The sequence below is a fragment of the Mus pahari genome, chromosome 21 (assembly GCF_900095145.1).
Source record: "Mus pahari chromosome 21, PAHARI_EIJ_v1.1, whole genome shotgun sequence".
NCBI classification, from domain to species: Eukaryota; Metazoa; Chordata; class Mammalia; order Rodentia; family Muridae; genus Mus; species Mus pahari.
Genome location: NC_034610.1, coordinates 31,224,275 through 31,247,886, shown reverse-complemented (window position 1 = coordinate 31,247,886; position 23,612 = coordinate 31,224,275). Strand labels below are relative to the sequence as shown.

At 39.6% G+C, this 23,612-nt stretch overlaps 1 protein-coding gene across 6 annotated transcripts in view; it reads right to left on the bottom strand.

Annotated features, from left to right (window-relative positions):
- Oprm1 (opioid receptor mu 1) overlaps window positions 1–23,612 on the bottom strand; it is an 81,930-nt gene that overhangs the window by 45,472 nt on the left and 12,846 nt on the right. For 4 of the 6 annotated variants that reach the window (XM_021220893.2, XM_021220892.1, XM_021220895.1 and 1 more), the window contains one exon: window positions 12,851–13,434. In XM_021220893.2, the coding sequence (XP_021076552.1) occupies window positions 12,851–13,134 (284 nt within the window). In that variant the 5' untranslated portion in view covers window positions 13,135–13,434. Of the gene's footprint in view, window positions 1–10,924; window positions 11,020–12,850; window positions 13,435–23,612 lie in introns of those variants that run through there. The other 2 variants (XM_021220898.2, XM_021220897.2) reach the window with 2 other exon arrangements.

The following is a 23,612-nucleotide window of genomic DNA, read 5'->3' as shown; positions in this document are numbered from 1 at the left end:
GGAGGAGGAGGAGGAGGAGGAGGAGGAGGAGAGTTCTAGATAGAAGCAAGAGTAAAATGGGGACTTGTTATAGTCTTTGCATCTGCTTCCTGTACCTAGGCCCACACAAGCATGCCTGTGACCTGGACTTAGTACTGATGGAAGATGACCTTCTCAGAGTCTCCTCATCTGCTGTTTCAGTTGGGAGATGCAGACACAGGGTAGAACGGCTTATCTTTTTATTTAATTAGGTGGATGCTTTAGTCAAAATCCTGGAATGAAGTTGCTGCTCTTCATCAGAGTAGGCTTCTCTCTCTCTCTCTCTCTCTCTCTCTCTCTCTCTCTCTCTCTCTCTCTTGCTTTCCTCCTCCTCCTCTTCCTCCTCCTCCTCTTCAATACTTGCGGATTTGACTTTTCCAGATTCAACCTGTGTTAGTCACTGTGGCTTTTGCAGATCCGCTCCATGAGTATCTTTGCACAGCAAATTGGGAGAATGAAAAGGCCAAGCCTCCATTGATCAGCATCTTTCTTTCAATATAAATGTGGAATCTTTCCAAACCAAACCATGAGAGCTCCTTTTACAATAATTTTACCTTTAAAATATTTATAGAATATTTGTTTTCTTGCTCTTAATTATGTGTATGGATATATATCTGTGTGTGGGCGGGTACATGTGAATAAGGGAAGGCCTACAGAGGTCTAATACATCAGATATTCTAGACCTGTAATTATAGGTGGTTGTGAGCTGTTCAACATGGGTGCTGGGAGCCCAGCTTGGGTCCTCAGAGCTGTATGTGCCCTGTACCACCAAGCCATCTCTCCAGCCCCAAGAATTTTACTTTAGAGAGTTCCCAGTTTCGTTTTAGTCATTAGTTGCCAAGGAACAGCACCCTAAACATTTTTCTGTTCCATTCTTTTCATTTCTATCTTTTTCTCGATACTGCCAGGAATTGAACCCCGGGACTCAGAGTTGCCTGCTAAGCTTCCTTCCATTGAGGTTTAGCCTCAACCTAGCGCTGTGATCTTCACAAACCAGAAACAGGACATGGAAAAGCAAAGGGTTAAAAAATGATTGCAACGTTAACATAATATAATCTGGCCAATGATGTATATATATGCAAAGGAGTAGACACACTTTGATATGAATAAAAAAGAACAAGAAAGGCTAACTATACTGAGAAGAGGAAGGACTGGATGCAGGTCACAGGTCCAAGTAGTGGAACTGGGGATTAAGCTACCTGGTACCCCAGTTCTAGCTCTTTTGGGGATGTGGGTTGGGTAGTTAGTTACATAAAACACATTTGATAGTAAGATGTAAACTTGAATGTGAAGTTATACATCCTCCATCTGTAATGCCAATTCTAACTATGTAGAAATTATTTTGTTGTATAGGCTTTAGGTTACCATTAGGTTAGCAAATTTATCAATATAATGTCTGGTTAATTTTGATATATGATATTTTATTTATTTACAAGTTTTTATTTTAAAATAAACTTTATAAGATTTAATACAATAGTATAGTAAATTAGAGTACTAAAATGGTTCAGCTGTCTTATATCCCATGGCCTATTATGTTTTAAATCTGAAAGTGGAAAGTTTTGTGTGTGTGTGTGTGTGTGTGTGTGTGTGTGTGTGTGTGTGTGTGTGTGTGTGAGAGAGAGAGAGAGAGAGAGAGAGAGAGAGAGAGAGAGAGAGAGAGAGAGAGAGAGAGAGAGAGAGAGAGAGAGAGAGAGAGAGAGAGAGAGAGAATGAAACAGACAGAGAGATAGGGACTTAAATGGAACTACGTAAAAGCCATGGCTCTTGGCTAATAATAATAGATATACAAAGGTGAGCCTGGTACAGCAACTGTCTCCGGCTCATAATTTATTGACATGAGTATTAGCTAAGCTGGTCACAGATATGAACTGCTGGTGGCAATAGTGTGTGGGAGTATCATAACTTCAGATCATAACTGAGCTTTTGCCAGTACAAGTCTACAAATAATTAATGGAGTCTATTTTCCCAAGCTCAAAGACAGACACAGAGAACAAGACCCAGTTAGCCTGAGATAAAATGACACTAAGAATGTCACAGTGTCTCATAAAGGATACCTGCAGACACAGACCTTGTAAGGAGCCAGGTCTCCTATTTCCTTCATTCTGACTCCACTGAGGTAGGGTCTACCAGTAATGTCACAGTCTTAGACAGATTCTGGGAAAACATAGAAATGAAGAGAGTACGCCAGGCAGTCATCCAAATGAGTCCTCAACAACTGGCTCACGCATCCATCCTTAATGCAATGGAAAGTGCAGTTTTAAAGGCTGAAAAGTTAAGTGTCATAGAGATTTTTGCTCAAATATTAGTTTTTTTCTTTTCTTTTCTTTTCTTTTTTTTTTTGCCAGATAAATCAGGCTTAAATAAGTTTATCATATGTGAAGGTTGGAAAACGTTAGTACTTTCCTGAATCGGTTAATACAAGGCTGGGAATGTTTAGAACAGTGGTGTAATTTAGGATTGGTAGTAGGGAACCTAGGATATAGTAATGTTCAAAAAACGCTAATTATGGAGACAATGATGATGATGACGACGATGACGACACCGATGATGATGGCTTCCCATGGGATTCAGTTTTAATGAGGGGGACACTGTTTTGGAGGACAGATCTCTGGGGATCATGTGTTCCATTTTATTAATGCTTCTTTTCCTGGGCTTGTATTTATGATGACCTTATATTTACTATAAAGCACTACTTTTTATTGCCCTAACATGTTTTCCAGATGTTACTCATGTGTGCTAAAGATAATATGTATCCTGACCTATGATTGGTTTAATCAGGTGCTGATGTTCAGGTTTCCAAAGGGCTTCTTTGAGCAATTGTCATTCTAAAATCTTTTAGTTCTTCAGTTCTATAGCTGTCTGTTTCAACTAGAATGCTGATCAATTCATTTTATTTTGTGTATAAATTTAGCATCAAAAACTCCATGGGGGAAAAAATGTAACAAGTTCACTGGAGGATATTGGTTTCATCATCTTACCAGAGTCAGAGTGATTTTACTATATTAGAAGACATGTCTTTAGGTCAAATACACTTTGAAGGTGTTTGAAAGCAAGGGCATGTTCTTTCTTTCCCACACTTGCTATTATTTGGAACTTCTATGTTGCTGAATGAGCATTGCTGGTAAAAGGGTTTATTTATCTTCTCCCTTAGACTGCGCTTTTGAGAAAAAGAAGGTTGCTATCTAATTTGGCCACTGGGACCAAAATCTGGCCCATCAAAGAGAACACTATGTTCATAGTTAGAACTCAACAAGCATCAACTATGTTTAATATTCTTTAACATCACTCGGTGTGTCAGTTGCTTTTCTGTTGCTGTGGTTAAACACCATGACCAAGGCAACTTATAAAAGGAAGGGTTTACGGGGTGGGGGTGTAGGGGCTTCTGGTTCCAGTGTGATCATTGTGGGGAAGTAGCAGGCATAGAAACTAATGCAGAATGTTGAGAGCTCTCATCTCAGACCACAAACATGTACCGGAGAGGAGTGGAAGGATGGCTCAAAGCAGGTTTTGAACTGTAAAGCCTGCTCTCCATGATAGTTTCTTCACAAAGACCACATCTTTTAAATTTACCTGAAGAGTGCAATCAACTAGGGAAAAGGTATTCAAATGTCTGAGCCTATGGTGGGGCAGTCTTATTTAAATCACCACAGTTGGGTAAACAACTTCTACCTGTGTGGCTCCCACAGGAGTAATAGCAGTGTGTGGGAAAGGGAGTCAGGAGGACCAGGAGGTCTTTAGAGTCTCAAACTCTAAGGAGTATTTGGAGCAAGTCTGGGCTACAGAAGAGTCCTAAACCTAACATTTTCTTCCCTGATCATACTTACCTTTTGTGAGAACTCCATTAAGATGCCAACTTTAGTCCTCAGATATATGATTCATATTACAAAGGGTTAATTGATATTGTGTGTTCATCAGAAGAAATAAAAAATATAACAAAGTTCTTTTTTAGCGCTGTCTGCTTTTAATACAGTCACTAATTTTAGCAAATTTTGACCATCATCAGAGGCAAACTGATGTTTAATTTCACTCAATCTGTGTGCTTTTCTTTCCAGAGCCGATGGGGGATGAATAAGAATGAAATAACATCAGTAATAATTTCCTTTTTTTCTTCTTGGCAAGCACAATCAGGTGCTGATGTTCAGGTTGTACTGCTGGCAACACTTTCCAATTAACATTTAATCTTCCCCCACAGAAAGTTCAACCTGGCACGGAACCCAGGATCTCAGTGGAAGAATGTTGAAAAAACAAAGAAAGCTGTCCCTTCTGTTTTCTGACCTCCTTTCTACAGTCTTAGTTTTGAGAAGGCACAGTATGCTTCAAGGGTGTTATCCCACACTGCACCCAACACTTGCTTTCTTTGTAGAGTTTGCTGCCTTGATTTTGTCAGTTAATTGACATTGTCTTATTTGACTGACTAGAAGGTCAGACTCAACAAAAGTCAAATGATGATCTTTCAGTAGGATGGAGTTCTAAATGCCTAAATTTCCAAAGCTAAAGTGCCAGCAAAGCTGTGGATATAAATATTTTTTTTCTGACTCAGATGAGCTCTCATTTGGTTATAAAATTTCATTTTATATTATCAGGACCCACCTTTTATTACCATACAAATTTAAAAGTGAAATATGTAAATATCAAATTATCTAACCTTAGATTGATATTTTTGGAAACAATTTCTCAATCTGGCCTGGACGTCGTCATGGAACCCAAGCTGGCTTTGAATTCATGACATATTTTGTTCAAAATTTTGGTTTGTAGTTCCCCTACCTTCTGAATTTATTAGGCGGTATGAAACAAATGCATTATCTATCTGCAGAATTTTTTCTCCCCAGCAAGATGGGTTTGGAGTGACCCAATGCCTTGAGAAACAGTAAATATGAAGGGCAAGAAGACTGATCACAGTGGTACCCGCATGATCCTTTGCTTTGCTTCTATTGGCTAAACAGATAATCTACAGACAAACTTATTTGAATGGATAAAAATCACAATCTAGGACAAGTAAAAGCTCTGAGTGCATGCTGTTGTGCTGCTGCTGTTGCTGCTGGCCTGTGTCCTGTGGGTTGAAGTGTGAAATAATTTGGAAGCAATCAAGCAATCTTTTCTCTCTTGTAGAACACTTCAGAGTAAGCAAAGATTTTTTTTACTATAGTATCCAACTTAGATCTGAAATCCCTGTGAGACTTTAGTGTGAGCATGGTTAGTGTTCTTAACAAAGCACTAACTAATAAGAGTCAAGTAATTTGGGTAATTGGCATGAACATTTTACAATGGGCAGAGATTCAAACCTTTCTCTTTGCTCTTGGTTTAGCTCTCTATCTACCATGTCTGTTTTGAAGAGAACTTCAAGGCCACATTTAAGGAAAACATTAAAACAAGGAGGAATTCAGCTCCCATGGAAGCCAATTTACTAGGTGCAGTCTATACCCCCTCCCAGAGTTCAGCTCTTTTATATTTCCTTATAACAGGCCTTAGTTTCTCTTCGAAAGATCAGCATGGTGGGCCAGACTGGAGTTGCAAGAATGTTGATGAACATTAGAAGCATGGGAGAGCTTTCTAAATGTCTGTTCCCAGAACCAGTTTTTAGAGATTGTGGACAGTGGCCTCTCCTCCTTTTCTCTCTCTCTCCCCTCTCTCTTTCATCTTTGTTTTTCTCCCATTTCAGCTTCTTTTAAAAAAGAAGTTCTTAGGTAATGTTAATTTGAAACCATGAGCAAGAACCGTGTTTATAGAAGACCTGGAAAGCTTCTTCCATGTGCTTAATAGCATTATAAGGTTTTGTGCAATGGCTGTGACATTCCATGGTTAGATACAAGGAAAAATCAAAATTTATTATCCTTTTTTATATAGACAGGATTCCTTGCTAGAACTTAGACCCAGTTCTCACCCAAGAACACTTGAGAAAGAGAATTTGTTTCTAGTGGACTCTATATGTCACCCAGCCACAAATCTATTGAAACATGGGTCTCTGTGCAGATTTCAGCCTGGTGGTCATCTGTGTAAGCTAAAGTACTGTTGTGTCCACAAAGAGGTGTTTGCTGGGTACAGCTGACTGAAGGATCACTCATGTCATTTATATGTGGATGGGTGAAATTGTCAAGGTATGGAATTAAGTAGGAAGGGGATCTCAAACACTGTACACGAAGTCAGTGAAAAAAAAAAATCATGGACAGAAGTCAAGAATCATCCACAGCCTCCAGACACCTGGGGCTTCTCTTAGCCAGCTGGACCGACTGAACTAAAGGAGGTGACAGGTTTCAAAACAGCATTTGAAAGTTAAGGCAAACAAATGTTCAAAATACAACTGTGTTATGAGAGAGAGAGAGAGAGAGAGAGAGAGAGAGAGAGAGAGAGAGAGAGAGAGAGAGAGAGAGAGAGAGAGAGAGAGAGAGAGAGAACAAAGATAAAACCGATCAGTCTTTGTGTTTTAAGTATCATAAAGATGTCAATAGGATCATGGGGCCCTACCCATCCCTGAAGATCTAAAACCAATTATTGATTAATGATGGATGGAGAGACATCTTTTCCAGTGGAGTAGCCACTTAAGCATTGCCAATGCTTGTGTAAGCAACACAAACAAAATCAGATGGTTCATTATAAAATAAAGCATGAGAGAGATACTAGTTAGGCAGAAGTACTAGTTAGGAAGAAGGAAATCAGTGGGTGTGATAAAGAAACAGAAGAGGGCAAGGGGTATATGATTGACATGCAGAGAGGAAAGGATCACAACAAGACTCATTTTATGCACGAACAATCTATGCAAAAACCAAGGGAAGCAAGGCTTCCATATCCATCAAGAATGAAATAAACCACTTGTAAGAACCCTGAACGACATCTTTTTCTGGCTGTACATGGTGGGTTCAGTGTGGCTGGTATGCAGGCCCAGAGAGCTTTGAGGACAGATTTTATATGTGCTAAGAAGTTAATATGAATCCCCAGATGACAGTATCAGTCATTCCCCAAAGCCTGCAAGTGGTTCAGGGTGAAAACACTGTGCAAAAGCCTAAAAAATGGCCTGCAATCAAAATGAGTACAAAGAGCATTTAAGAGAGGGAATTCTTTAGAAATCTTCTTTTCTTAGCACTTGCCTTTAATCATTGGCTAAAGGTGGTCAGGAATGCCGGGAGTCATTTGGACCAATGGAGAGATGGAAGTCTGGGGAGATACAGAGGCAATCCCATGTGGCTCCTACTAGAACCAACATTAACATCAGTTCAGAAAAGGCAGAGCTGTCTGTCAGACCCATCTGTAGTAAATGTGTTGTTACATATATTTATTGTTATTTTCTGAGCTTGAAAAAATGTTATTTCAACAAAATTCTGTCTATAATTATTATGAACTTGACCACTGCATAAATAGAAATTTTCATTCCTCCTTTCCAGCCTTTGACCAAGAAGATCTTGTGGGCCAAATCTAGTCAACCACTTCTTCCTATGATTTGTGAGCAGAGGATGATTTTGTGATATTTAAGTGGTTGACAGACATCGAAAGAAAAATATTTCAAAGCATGGGAACCCAATATGGAAGTTCAAATTTAGTGTCTATTTAAAGTTTAAATGAGACAGAATCGTTACCATTTATTTCCATAATGTCTATAGCCTCTTCTAAGGTATGACAGAGTTGAGTAATTAGAACAGGGATTATCTGGTTGTAGAAAGAAAACATGTACTTTCTCTCCTTTTATGAGAAGTGCTGGACAAGTGCTGGCTCTCTGCTCTTCATCCCATGGGCAGGATGGGCAATTGCGTGCTCCAAAATGAGGTGATCCTTACCTTGGAGCAGTTTAAACTCACATTTTATTGTGTCTAATGAAAACATTTAGGGTATTAATGTAGACTTTAATGTTCCAGATTGAATATGTAGCTGAATGTGCATGCCCATCACCATCACTGTTGCAGAGAACAGGCAGACTTATAGATCTAGAGCCATTAAGTTGCAGGTAGAGCCTTGATAAATGCACTATTAAAAATTAGAACAAAGATTTTGTTGCTTAAAATGGCTTCTAAAATGTGCTAAATGTAGTTATGAAATCATTGTGATGGTGTATCTATAGGCTAGTTACTATTTATTAGGTAATTTCTCCTCCATTTTAGAACTTCATTGGTAATGAAGGGTGTGACCCCAGATAATGGAACAGAATCCTAAATTATGCTCCCAGACATTTCATGTTTCTGTCTCACACAATTCTAATTTTACTTAACTCACTGTCTTTAAAAATATATGGAAACCAAGTTAATTTTGATAGTTTTACTCCAATATACAAAATAAAATAAGCCATGTCTCTTTTTTGAATGTTTGTGGTGCACCTAGCTATCTGGTGCCGAAGCGATGAGGGAATTATGGGAGTTTGCCTTGCTTTCATACCACTCCATTTTTGTGGTGAGCTTGCTGCTGCATGTAATACACAGCTGAACGTCTTGATTGTACTATTTGAGGAGGTTCTGAGTATCAGAGAATCCTGTGTCTGTAGACTTAAGCAATTGCAGTTCAAAAGTATTTGGGAGATTTTATAGCACTGCACTCAACACATAGACTTCTTGTTCTTCCCCTAAAGAGTGCAGCATGCCATCTTTTTGCACAACATTTCTATTATATTTAGGTTTATATGCAATCAGCAGATGATTTAAGATATTAAAGTTAAAGGGAAATATTGGATCATTTAACACAAAGGCTTGGGGTATCTGAACTTTACAGGAGTCCTAAGGTCAAATCCTCTTTGGATACCAAGAGTTGACACAGTTTCCTTGAAGATTGCTGTATATTCCACCAATCCTTACTCTAGGAGGAAACTGTAGAGACTACTTCACTGAAATTATTTGGTTCTAATATGTACTTGTGGGCCTTGGAATCCACTCTAGTGCTTGTGTGGGTTCGTAGACAGCTGTGAATTACTTGAAAGGTTCTGTTTGTAAATTCTCAGAGGGCTCCAAACAGAGTGATGTTCTGCCTCTAGCCTCTCATACTGTGAACTAGCATCCCTTCTGAAAGCTAGAGTTGCCTCTCATGCTTCTTTGTAGGTTTTCTTTAGGAACCTGAAGTAGGCTAGCTGTGTAGAAGGAAAAGAGAGGCACACGGCATGGGGGCTGGAGGCAAGCAACCACAGAACTGTGATACAGCTGAGCATGATGGGATTGCTCAAACAGTAAAAGCCAAGACTACCCAAACTGGCTGGAAAGAACGCAACTGACCAAGTTCCCCAGGAACTGTGTTGTGCTTCAGTATGTTACCTTATTGTTAGTTTTCCAGAACTGGTGGTTCGCATCATACCTCTGAGGTTATGATACATCTTCCAAACTCCATGTAATGATAGAAAAGTGTAATAAACCCTATTTCAGGAATATCCCACCCCTTATCTGTAATTCTTCACCTTAATTCATGAATAATTCTCTCCTCTATAAATGCTTGCCTAAAGGACAGAGCTGTCCAAAATACCTGGTATTCTACATTCTCCTGAGGAGCCTTCACTTTCTCTTGTGGGATACTTTGGCTCTGCAAGAGAATTTCCTCCTACGTCTCTGCCTTTTCCTCGCATCCGTGAATTATTCCTTTCATCATGAAAGAAGTAGAAAACATTAGATAGAGGTGTCATAATGGTCTCTGAGACCTCCCTAGGCTGCACCAACCCCAGCAACTTTGCTGTTTAAAACGCCCTCGTGTATAGTGACAAAATGCTTTCTAGTATCCAACACACAAGGAAGCTGTTAAGTGCCTTGTATGGAAAGTATGCTAGACTTTATGTAAGCATGACTTCGGATGTGTATGGTAGGCTTTGAGTTCAGTGGGAATTAGTCTTTAATGTATATTAAATAGGACATCCATAAAAAGAAACACATATGGATCAGGTTTATATATCAATTAGTTGATGACCGTGTTTCAACCAGAGGCTCACAGCAATATTGTGGTAGTCATGGAGACTTTGCAGAGTATGCCATGACAAATGATGAGAACCCCTGTATGCATTTCATTTTGCCTGTTTATTCCCATGGCGACAGTGGCAATCTGACCTCAATTCAAAGCTGTAGAGTTGTATTTATACTTATGCGCATAAGAACTGTGGATTGCTGGTATCAACACTACTCTACCACAATACTCTTTGAAGCAGATGATACTCATGAACAAAGCATTTCTTTCCCACTTTTAAAACCAAAGGTCTTCTTAGGTGATGGTTAACTATGATATTTCTATGGAACCATGTTTGTATTTCACATCTTTCATCCAGGACAGAATCCTTTGTCTTTTCTTACATTCCTAAGAACAGAACTTTATAAGAATCCTACTTAAGGATGGCTCATTTATGGTGTTGTGTAAGGGGTAATGAAGATGGTCCTGAGAAAAAAAAAGAGACATTAATAACATCATGGGCACTACAGTTATTTTTGTTGCTGTTGTTATTATAGTCATCTGTGATTCACTCAGGATGCTAAGCTAATCTGGACGATACTACCTTCATCTAGCTCATGAACTACTTAATCATATTTGTTGTTTTAGGGAGTAGATGTAAGTGAGCTCCTTTTATTACTTCATGGGCTCATACTTTTCTTTTGTAAAAGAGTCACACAGTTCCTGAGAGGATCTGGGACACTGAAAATTACAGACAGTAAATTAAATGAGCTCAGCTACCTAGGCACAGAGTCTTCAACCCACAGACACTTGACCAGCACTTCATGTGTCATTGAACTGCCTCTTTTTCTATTTCACATTCTTATTCTCAGAAGGTTATCTGCCCATGGAATTAAGCACTTTATCTGCCACAGGTGGGTGTTTGGGTTGACCTTTCAAATAGAACTGCTTTTGTCAGAACTTTCAGTACAGAGAAAAAAAAAGGCACAATACCATGTTCTCAGTGAGAGACAGTGTCACCATGTGTCTCCAAGTGAACAAGTGAGAGGCAGTGCTTTTAAAATGAACCCACCAGGCCAGGAACCAACTCAGCACTGGGAAAAGACCAAACCATGTCTGCTCCAGCTGCTTCCTGTGCTACTGGCACTCTTTAGAGAAAAATAGAAGCTGGAGGGGATAAAAAGGAGGGAGGCAGGTGCTGAGAGCATAAGGAGAAAAGGCTCCTGGATTCTTTGGCAATTGTTTCACACCTTTTAAACTCAAGAACACATGCATAAATTTGGGGTGTTTTGTTATTTAGTATCACTACTGTAAAGCAAGCTTTCTCTCTTGATCTAGCAAAAGAACTCAAACCATCAATGTAGATCCTAATAAACAGAAAATTATGTGAGCACAGTGACAGCCATGGGCAGTGAACTAGTAAATATCTTGTCTCAGTTAAAAAAAAAATCAATTTTCTTTGTATTGGTTCAATTGTCTAGCATAGAAAAATCCTAAGACCATTTCAGTTCTCTCATTTTATGATTCTGTTTTTACCCACCTCCCCCCACCAGGAACAATGAATAGCATATTTTCCTTACCGAAAGCCATCTTTTAATTACTGCTGTTACTGTGTGATGAGACTGAATCTCTCATTTGAATCTCTGTTTTGAATTACAGAGAATAACTGTCTTAAAGCCTACATTTCTGTATTGATTCCCTGCCTGTGTTTTTCCTTCTGCTATTAGCCTTCCTTTCAATAGATGGTGCTCTTTTCTCAGAGACACATCCTTCACCCAAAGACCAGAGAAATCAGCTTTACTTTAAACCATCATTAATTAAAGAAATCAGACAAGCAATTTGCAGTACCTTGGGAACAAAAGCATAATGAGGGAAATGATCTTTCAGGGACTCCGAGCGCTCTGTGGAAGCCTGCGACATGTGTGCTGAATAGGTGAAGCAACTATTGTAACTAAACATAGAAGTGCCAAGCTCATGATGCCACATAGCCCCAATGGGAAGAAGACTCAAATCAGGAGCCATTTTAAAGTGCCGGGATATCCATCTACTTCACCAGAAGTGGATAGATAAGTACTTCACAGTAACGGGCTGAATCTGAAGATGTAACTCAGCCAACACAGTATCACTTTCAATCTTTGCTGAACTCATCTGAAACAACAGAAACCACAGAAAGCAGACCTCAAACTCTTTGAAAGTAATTTCACTAGATAGAGGTACTTTCCTCTCTAGACCATCCTGAACGTTGCTGCTTTTAACTTCCCTAGTTGCTTCTCATGTTTGCAAGCACTGAAGAAATAGTTATGCCCTGAGCTACCCAGCAATTCCAGATCCCACTTGGAGCTCCCTTAGCAGAACTGCAGGAAGAAAGTACTGAACTGGGCTAAACATCACAACAGCTTACTTGCTACATCTAAGCTACCCTGCCCAGGAGAGATGGCAGGAAAGCTTCCTCCACCTGGGGCAGCATCGGGATGGAAGAAGAGTAAGATGAAGGCTCCCAGAATATAGGAGAAGTGGTGGGACTGTGGTCCAGCCTAAACCAGTAGGTCTAAAATAGTTAGCGAGTTCATCTCTTTAACCTACTATGAAGTCTCTGTCTTTCAATTAGGAGAAGCAAACTAGGTTCCCCTCCTGTTTACAACTCCCTATTTTTACAGCTCGTGCAGAGGGAGGATTGACTGAAAGACATGCTTCCAAGACCCTCTTGTCTTAGAATAAGAAGGGGATCTAAGATGGAGCCTCCCACCACCACATCTTAGTAGCTTTGGCCAAAGAAACGTCTTGTCTTTGGAATTTTGAACACTGCCTTTTCAAGGGAGGGAGAAAAAGAAAACCAACCAATCAACAAAACCCAGAAAAGTAAAAGTTCACACACAAACAGCAAATGCTCTATTCAAACCACCCCCTCTTTGTACCCTGTTTAGTTCTCCTCTGTCACTCATGGGGGAGCTTTGTCCCCTTCCCCCCTGCGGAACTAGGTATTCAGAACATTCCTTACCTTACAATCACATACATGACCAGGAAGTTTCCGAAGAGGCCCACTACACACACGATAGAATAGAGGGCCATGATGGTGATGGCTGTGACCATGGAAGGGCTGCCGGTTTGAGAGCACAGGCTGTCGCTCCCACCAAGCCCGGTGCGGTTCGGACCGCATAGGTCTGACTGGTTGCCATCAACGTGGGACAAGTTGAGCCAGGAGCCAGGTGCTGGGGAGCAACTTGCAGGAGCTACGGGTTCAGAGCAGTCGCTGATGTTCCCGGGGCCGGCGCTGCTGTCCATGGTTCTGAAGGCCTGCTGCGGACTCGGTAGGCTGTAACTGAGAGCACCCAGAGTTTTCGGGTTCCACGCGCCCCAGCCTCTTCTCACAGCTGCCCTAGGCTCTGTCAGTTTCTTAGAATGACCAGCCCTAGTGGAACCAGAGAAGAGCGGCAGGCAGAAGGGAATGTCTGAGCGTCTGATATTCTCCTCTGCTTGTAGCCCCCTCCCACCTTAGAAGTACACGGAGGCGCATCCTTAGCATCCCAAAGCGCCACTCTCTGAGTGGAAGGGAGGGAGCGTGGGCTGTGAGGGATCCAGAGGCTAGAGAGGAGGGAGGAGAGAGAAGGAGTGGTTTGTGCGCAAAGCAACTCAGAGTCAGCCTCCTCTGTCTCTGTGCACTTCCCTGTAAATGAGTGTAAAATGGGGTAAGGGGGAGCAGAAGCGGGGATGTTGCAGAGAGGGTAGGAAGAGAGACGCTAAGTTTTTTTTTGTTTTTTGTTTTTTGTTTTTTGTTTTTTTGTAACAACCATGCATTTGTTGTCCTTTACTCCAATCCCCCGTATCTGAAGCAAAAACAAAACAAAACAAAACAAAACAAAAACAAAAACAAAACTTCAGTTCCTCAAAAAATCAACCCCCACAAATCTGTTCAAAGAAACAATGGTCTTTTTCTGAAAGAGAAAAATTTTGTGAAAGAAGCCTGTTTTATGTGCCCCCACTCCTTCAATTTCTTCTTGGTTAGAAGGTCTATTTGTATCTGATTTTTTTTTTTCCTAGTGAAGAAGAAGCATAAGAACACATCAGAGATGTGAGGGAGGAGGAATGATAACCTGTAAAATCCACTAAGGATCCCACTACCCCTGCCATGTCCACTCTTCTGGACCCGCTTAGAAAGAAAGCTTTATCCTTAGCTTTTGCACTTCTTCCATTCTCCCGACCTTCTGGGGAGCAGGTTACTGAATCAAGCAGAAAAAAAAATTTTTTTCCTACTATAGAGAATCCAAAAGAAATTCCACAGCTCCTTTGAGTGTGAAGTAGCCTTAAGCAAGATCCTTGAGGAGCAAGAATGCATTTAAAAAAATGTTAGATCTCATGTCTTAGTTCACAAGTGCTTCCGAAGGAATACAATCTTAAATTCAGCAGTAGTGTGGTTTCGTCTCAACACTGTGTATGCATATGCATGCACATGTGCATACCCATAGTTTTACTATAAATACTGGAAATAAGTACCTCTGCACCCTTTTGGTTGTAGAAAGTTTAACTGAATTCTCACAGACTGTGTGAAAGCAAGCTTAGAAGGAACACATAATTTTACTTTTAGGTACTCATTCTGAGAAAAGATAACTCGCAGCTAAACTATTGTAGACTTTTGGCCAACGTTCAGTATTATTTGTACCCTTTTGCATTAAAGGGTATAATTTCAGCAATAATGTAGATAAGGTTTCCTAGAGGCTGCTAAAATACCTTTAAATATATTCTCTTAGGAATAAGTGTGTCAGTTCATGTGGTTGAGCTGAAATATGTGTGCTCAGCGTTCATCATTCTCCCCAGGACACACAGAACCATCTTTACCCCCTTCTTGTGAATGACGGGTTGACTTGTGGTGCTTACTGCCGCCTTTCCTACCAGATCATTTTGTGATATTGCCCTGTAATCTCTCGCAGTGTGAGTTTGAATATGTTACTTTACCTCAGTCTTCTTCTCAGAGTACAAACCTGAATTTTGTCCAACCATGTGTTCTCATCTGAGATCAGTATTTCCCTTCTATTGCTCTTTTGTGTGCTTTACTGAGAGTAATTACCATCCTTCAATTACCCTAGAATGAAACATTTCCTGAACATCATTTCATGTCTCTATCTATCTATCTATCTATCTATCTATCTATCTATCTATCTATCTATCTATCTTCCTATTTTCTGTATGTCTTATCCATTCAATATATACATTGAGAAAATACAGCTAAATATAATTTATCTGTTAAATATGAATATTAAGTTAGCCTTGAAAACATTGAAAAGTTACACAGAAATAATAATTTTATAATACTCAATAGACACTGCAAAGACCAAAGTTCAACTTATGCTATTTCTTAGTTTTCTCCATTTCTTTCCAGGGAGATCTGAAGCTCTTCATGGAAGCTTAAATCTCCCACAAAAAGAAGCAGACTATTCAAAAATGTCTCAGCAAACTGAAACCCTAAATACTTTATATAGCCTGGATTCTAACCACGTAAACTTTAATTTCCTAGAGTCTTAGTATTTTGTCTGTGGGAATATCTGCCTTTCCACGATGTTTCTTGCTAAACCTTGGTGGTTTTGTTTGAATCAAAAATAGTTTATTACCTACTGGTCAAGGTTTAATGTTGCTATCAAGCCTATATAATAAAACATTTTCATGAAATGATTTGCTTAAAAATGCATTGAGTCACCATATTGGATAGATCCTGCAATGGCCTGAAATTCACTCCTCTTTCTTGGATTTCAGTGTCTATTGGATTTAGGTATTCGTATAATTGCCACCAATGTACACTCATTTTCAGAGTGCAGTCCTGATTGTGTTTGAGAGAGTGGCTGTTAATGGAACACATGATTAACAGCTATTAATGAGAACCAGAGTCATAAATACTATACATGGACTAATTACAGTGGTTAGCAACTCAAAGAAAGAAGGCCATGCAGTGTTTCATCTGGAGAGCATGTTAAGTGTTTTGTAGCTACATTCCAGTATTAACATTTGAATGTGCATAGATAATTAGAAGACAATTGAATTTTGATACAATATTATTTTTAGACTACTGGAATGGTGTACAACCCTTCAATAAGATGTAGTAAGATTCCTTGGTTTAGAGCTTAAAAAAATAAAAAGCTAAATTCTTAAATTCTGGAGTTTATTTTAAAAAGTGGGTTGTATTCTTTATTTTCTGGCTGTAGATAGTTTTGTCATGAGCCCAGTAGAGTCTCCTATCAGTTTATACTTGAACAGTGGTTACTCCTTATCAGTCTCACTTAAAAATTATTTAGCATTCACAAAAACTTCTGTTTATGCAGGTGTTTTGGCTTGAATGTAAAAAATGCCACACAGCTCAAGTGTTAGAACTTTTGGCCCTCAGCTGCTGATGCTGCAGAACTTCTAGAGGGTGAGGCGTTGATAGAGGAAATGGTTACTGGGAGGGTATCCCTGAGGTTTTATAGCCAAGCACCAATTCATTCCCACTCAATGCTTTGCATTGCAGTTGCAATATGGCCACTCCTGATACCACGCCTATATTCCCTTACACTGTAAGTCCAAATAAACCCTTCCTTTTTAACTTTGCATCTTACCAGGTACTTGGTTGCAGTAATGAGAAAACTACCTATTACAGTAGGTTGTTTGTTTTTTATTAAATCATAATTTATCACATTAGAAGTTAAAACTAAGAAGTTTAGAAAACCACATTTCTTTAGTAATTTAGCAAAGTCGACAACACAAATATGACACAGAAAAACAAATAATTTTGTTTATTTTTAAGGGATGTCATCCCAAATTTTTCCCCAAGATCAGCAAAAAGATACGTAGTAGGAAGAGTGGCAATATGGCTGGGACATTCTTTCAACTATATGAATTAGAGGTAGGCAGTTAGGTTCTATCTCAGTCAGGCACAACACAGGTGAATGAAGTATATGAAGAAAAGTAAAGAATGTTCGCCTTAGATTTGTGGTTGGAAAGAAGAGAAAAATTTAGTGGTTTTTATAAATAATTGTGGCTATTTTCCTTTGGTACTAAACTCAGTCAAACTTCATGTCTTAAAGGGAAGCTGGGTAATAGGACTTGAAACTACATAAATAATTCTTAAATCTTGTGGTACTCACACTCCCATGAGCTGGTCTCCTATTTTGAGTGAATAGTCTACTTAATCATGGCTTGATAATAATGCCAAATGGTCATTTGAGGCTATTCATGGCATCCTATCACTTTCCAAATGCCAAAATCCCCTGTTCCACTCATCGCTATTCATACTTGTTAATACCACCACTAACTATGTTGGAGAAATTCCTACTATTGTGATACTATCAATTTTTTTTTTTATTTTCCAATTTTGTTGGGAAACCAGAATCTCTTCACAGATAATCAATAGTTACAGTCATACTTGAGGTGATAAATTCACCTTCTTCATTTTAAAGAAAATACCAGCCAAACATATTTTTCGAGTAAGTGTAGACATCTGTTTCTTTCAGTCATTCTTCAGATGAAAATAGTGTTCTCTGGGGGGGGGAGAGGCAGGGGGAGGGAAATACATGGTTCCTGTTACAGCTGTGACAAATCACACCAGTACTTGTGAGTGACAACCCTCTGTGGTTGGTGATGGGCAATATGTTCTATGTGTACTTCCTGTTTTCTCACACAGGATGTCGAGGGTCAGGATATCTGCATGTTTGTGTGTTTGTATATCATATCTTTAGGCATCACATATATCTGTATATATATGTAATTTAGGCAAACATGGTATATGTGGAGCTGTGACTATGCAAGGACCAGAACAGGATGCTGGGGTCCTTCTTCTATTACTCTGCTTTATTCTCTTGAGACAGAATCTTTCCCCAAACTTGGAATCTTTCCCCAAACTTTGAGCCATGCTGGAGGCCAGGAAGTCCTAGCAAACCTCCTATATCTAAGCTCTGGGTGCTGGGGTTATAGTGCACACAGGGCTTTTTTATATGGGTGCTAGGATTTGAACTCAGGTCCTCAATTGCTTCTACTAGCTGAGACATCTTCTCAGTCTCCAATGGAGGAAATTTTATAAAATTAACTTTTATTCATGCATTGATACTCCCTTTCAATTGTTGGTGCACAGGGGGATAAGAGAGTCCCCCCAAAATGCAAGCTATTGACATCAGTCCTGATTACTCAGTGTAACTTGATGACAAGACTCCATTTACTGAAGATACCACACATTTTGGTCACAGGACTTTGAAAAATCAAGCCGATACTGCCCTGGGAACTTCCTTTCTGCTGTCTTGCTTTCACAGTACCAGAAGGTGCTCTTTAGGTTGCTATGGGGAGAAAAGTGATCATCAGTTTTTCCCAGCTGTGACTCCTGCCAGCTATAATAATGACCAGTCTGTCAAGATATGTAGCATGAATGTTATAGAGGTAAAACAAAAAAACAAAAAAACAAAAAAACCAAACAACAACAACAACAACAAAAACCACTTTCTGATTAGATTTAAGGCCCTATCCGCAGGAGGAAGTTGATTCCTGGTCTTGTAAATCTGGCCAAGAACTAGGTTGTAGAGCTCATGGGCTCCAGAGATGAAGCTATGGTTGTTATTTTCTTAAATAGACACAGTATCAAACTACCTTCTAAATGTGTATCTATAAACAGGACATCTCTCAGACCTTATCAGAAAAGCAACTTTGTGCAGTGGGATGTGGTTTATATAGAGGCTCATAACTTGTCAAAGTGCAGCAATATATCTATGGAGTGACTGGCCATAAAGCTGGGTGGGGAAGGGCCGGGCGGGGCTTCTTTTTGTTGGCTGTAAATGTGAGTCTATGAGGCATACCCTGGTGAGTAGTGGGGCAGAGTGCTTTCACAGTACTGGCTCTTTTATCAACCATACTTTCCATATTATCTCCAACTTACTCCTGAAAAAGCCACATAATTGTATAGAATTATTAAAGTAAAAAAAATTACCTTGTTTATTTCTTGACTCTTAGAGACCCCAAGGGTTCATAGAACACACATTCTTGCTTACTGATTTGGGCTCTGGCTTTTAGGCTTTGATTTCCTGTCAATCCACTGGGCTTAGATGCAAAGATGCCCCCCAGGTGGCACCCAGGTTTCTCTCTGAGCACTTGCTCCTGTGCCCCACAACCTTTAATGACTTTTTTTCCTCTTCTGCTGAAATCTTGTTAACCTGCATTCTTTTTTTCCATTATCTTTTTTAATTAGATATTTTCTTTATTTACATTTCAAATGTTATCCCCTTCCCTAGTTTTCCTTCTGAAACCCTCCTACACCTTCCCCCCCCCCTGCTCACCAACCCACCCACTCCCTCTTCCTGGCCCTGGCAGTCTCCTATACTGCGGCATAGAACCTTCACAGGACCAAGGGCCTTGCCTCCCATTGATGACCGACGAGGCCATGCTCTGCTACATATGCAGCTAGAGCCATGAGTCCCACCACGTGTTTTCTTTGGTTGGTGGTTTAATCCCAGGGACCTCTGGGGGTACTGGTTAGTTCATATTGTTGTTCCTCCTATGGGGCTACAAACCTCTTCAGCTCCTTGAGTACATTCTCTAGCTCCTTCATTGGGGACCCTGTGCTCAGTCTAATGGATGGCTGTGAGCATCCACTTCTGTATTTGTCAGGCACTGGCAGAACCCCTCAGGAGACAGCTGTATCAGGCTCCTGTCAGTAAGCTCTTGTTGGCATCCATAATAGTGTCTGGTTTTGGTGGTTGTTTATGGGATGGATCTCAAGATGGGGCAGTCTCTGGATGGTCATTTCTTCAGTCTCTGCTTCACACTTTGTTTTTGTAACTCCTTCCATAGGTATTTTGTTCCCCCTTCTAAGAAGGAATGAAGTATCCACACTTTGGTCTTCCTTCTTTTTGTAACCTGCATTCTTATGCCTCTGTTTCTCAGGGCTCCCCTTCTGTCTGTTCTTCTTCCCTCCCTCCCTCCTCTCCCAAACTTTCATATTCCACAAATGACAAGAAAAACAACAGGGGAAGCATTTCTTCTACCATGTAACCCTGCTTTCAGAGCATCCTGCAAGCACCGATGCACAGAAGAACTTGTAATGCTACCTTGTGTCCAGTGAGGCTGGCTGCCTTGCTTTTGAAAAGTGACTAATTTTTTAGGTTTCTGTTTCTAAGCCAAGTCCTGCCTACTGCCTCTCTGTTTTCTCACAATTCTACATATTCCTCCATTCTTTAATATCAAGACCTTTTATTTCAGAGGCTATTAAGGACTTTAATAGGGCTACAACTATTGTCATTTCAATCTTTCTCTCCTTGCTTTCTCTGTCACCTCCCTCTCTCTTCATTTATTATACTTCCCATTTTCCGATGCTGTTTTTGTTTATCCCAAGGTTATCTTTGTTTCCTTTGCATGTATCTTGTCTAAAGGATTTTTAGCATCCTTTCCACTCATCTTCTCAATATGCTTTTCACAGTGATCTCAAATCATGCTCATCTGTATTTTTGTGTCTGTGGTAATAAACCCAACTTAGATCTCCAGCTCTGACTTCTACCCTAGAGCCGTGGTTCTCAACCTTCCCAATGCTGTGACCCTTTAATATAGTCCTGCATGTTGTGGTGATCCGCAACCATAAAATAATTTTCATTGCTATTTTACGCGTGTAATTTTGCTGCTGTTATGAATTGTAATGTATTGTCTGAAGTGCAGGATATCTGCACTGCAGCCCTCAAAGGGATCGAGATGCATGGGTTGTGAACTGCTACTCTAGGGAGTCAGATCCTTACGCGCATCAGTTTGGTGAATGTGTCCACTAGGGAGTCAGGGCATCCACTATTCTCACCTTCCTCACCCAGCCCAGTTCTCTTACTGGCACCACACCTCTCAATCTTCCTTCCACTCTTGGCACCTTGCAGTAGCTAATGGCATAACATCTGAGTTTCTGTGCATGGTAAAATTATGTTTTAACCATAGCATAGCTGTGGGCAACTTTGCTGATAGTCTGTTGTTTTAAACACTCATAAAATTTACCTCCTAATAATGTCTACCCCATAGTCCTTTTTGCATAAGTATTAAGTAGGTTTGGATTAAAATACCACTTACAAACATTGCCAACCTACTTAGGCATGCTGTAAATATTTACTAAGTAACATCATAGGTAATTCCCATTCCCCTTCCACCCCAATATTTAGTCACTAAGATCTCATAAGTGTCCTTTTGCTGGCATCACTTTTCTAGTTCAACCTTTTATGATTGCTTTGGAATTATGTGGTGAGTTCTGCACTGGTCTATCTTCTCTTTCATACATTCAGCCTAGAAGCTGTTTCAAGTGAGACTTTAGGAAACATACAGGTGACTGTGTCACTGCTGACCTTGCTCATTGGCTCTTTATGACTTGTAGGGCAGAGCTGACATCCTGGCATCTTTAGGACCATCCCCAGAGCTGCACCTCTTGTCTTCACTGTTTGCACTTTACTCTTTTGGGTTCTCCCACAGTGAGCTTTCTATTGCTGGGATTAAACACAATAACTATGAGCAACTTGCAGGAGTAGGGAGGGGGTTATTTCATCGTACAATTGTCAGGTTATACACTCCATCACTGAAGGAAATCAGGGCACAAACTCAACTCAGGAACCTAGAGGCAGGAACTGAAATGGAGATTGTAGAGGAATGTTGCTTACTGTCTTGTTCCTCATGGTTTGCTCCAGCCTGCTGACTTTATATAACACAGGGATACCTGCTAAGGGATGGCATTACCCCCGCTTTATATAACACAGGGCTACCTGCTAAGGGATGGCATTACCCCCAGAGGGCTGGACCCCCTTCCACATCAATCTTCAGCCAAGAAAATGCCTCACAGACTTGTCTACAGGCCAATTTAGTGGAGGCATTTTGTCAGTTTGGAGTTCCTCTTCCCAAATGACTGACTTGTGTCAAGTTGACCAAAAACCCAACCAAGACAAATGCAAAACAACTAGTTATTGTCATACATGAACTCCGGAGGAACTAACACACCATGGATAGCTAACATTTGCTGTGGTCCCTCTTTCCTGTGTTTTGCTCATTTTCTTTACTGTCACATAGTAAATATTTAAGAGTCTGCTGTCGACTGTCGTGTGCTACTTCTGCTGACAGTGAGGGCTGATGTGGATGGAATGCAGCAAATCTCCAGTCATTTCTGCAACTGCCATAGGGAGGCATCCAGTCTCAATGGGCAATCTCATGCCTTGTAGACACAAGAGGAGGAGAAGCTCAGAGTCTAATGCTCTTTTGCCATCTTCCTCTTTATAGTTAAATTGGAAATTGCCTGGTTGTCAATACTTTTTTGTTAATATTAAGAGACTCTACTTGAAATGTGACTTAAATTCCTTCTTAGAACTTTTGATAGGATTAAAGTACCATAGAATTCTTCGATCACTTTTTAAAATTGTTTGTGATACAAAAATAAAACAAACTTTGTGATCCCAGAATTAACGAACAATTTTTCAGTGGCTGAGATTCCTAGTCCTGATTGGGACTCATATATTTAGCTTCACCAGTATCTGTTTGCAAGTAGAGAACTATTCCAGTAACACTGGTCTTACTGTCTGTCTAAAACCCATTCTTCTAGGAACAACTAAAGCAGTAAATATATTTTAATGCTAGTTTTCACTCTGCATCATTCTTAGCTTTATAAAACGCCTTTTCTTCACTGAAGAAACCACCTGAACTGAACCTCTGTCACACAAATTTCTATACTTTATAAATCCTCAGAGTAGATTATTTGTGAAATATTTTTGTTTGTTTGTTTTGTTAAAATGAATTTATTGATGAAAACTGACATATATTTGGCTAATATTATGTGTTCACTTCTTTAAAAGGATTTGGTTACACATTGTTCTTTTTCTAGGCAAATCCTAAGACTTTGGATTGAAGGAGTCTAACCAAGATCATCCTTGATTATACTTTAAGATCCACAATTTAAATTCTTGGAAAGACAGGACATGTGCCCTTTTAGAATCTCTTACATTTTTTTTTTTTGAGCTTAACAAAAATGTTCTAAAACTCTCATGTCTCCAGACACATTGTATTTTCTTTTCTTTTTTTCCTTAATCAATTTAAGTCCTGAAGAAGATCAAGCTTTACAATTTTTTTTTTGTAAGTATGTTAAGAGGTCTTTTTCTTGGATGAAAATTTATACAGAGAAGGGAGTATCAGAAGTATCAAGTATAATTTGAATGTAATATATCAAAATTTCCTAAATGGAGTACAGAAATACTAGAAATATCCTACAGTGATTTTGGCAGCGTTCACATGGAGATGTGCCCGCTTGCCATGATTGGCATGGTGCTAACTGAACTACAGCTGGTTAAATTTCCATTTCTTTGACATTAGAGAGTTGGTTTTCTAAATGATAAGGAACTCATTTCAGCCCAGTTTCTGTATCATGCTCAGATGATTTTTATCTTGAAGCTTAAAAGAGATACTCAGCTTTAAACCGTACAGATGAATATATTTCTAATTGGCATATAGTTTTAAAGGCAATTTAATGATTAGCTTTTGAAGAAGTAAGTATTTATAGAAATACATTATAGTAAAAAATGGTCAACTTGATAGAGTACTTTCATTTAGGTGTCATATATTAGAATACTTAGCTTATATAAAAAATGAACCATTTAATTTGTTGTAACAATAATATACAATACATTAGAAAACACCTTATGTGCAATTAAATGATGATTTAAGGGCAGATTAATGCTCGCTCTTTCTTTCTCTATTTTATTCCTTCTCCTCTCTCTCTCTCTCTCTCTCTCTCTCTCTCTCTCTCTCTCTCTCTC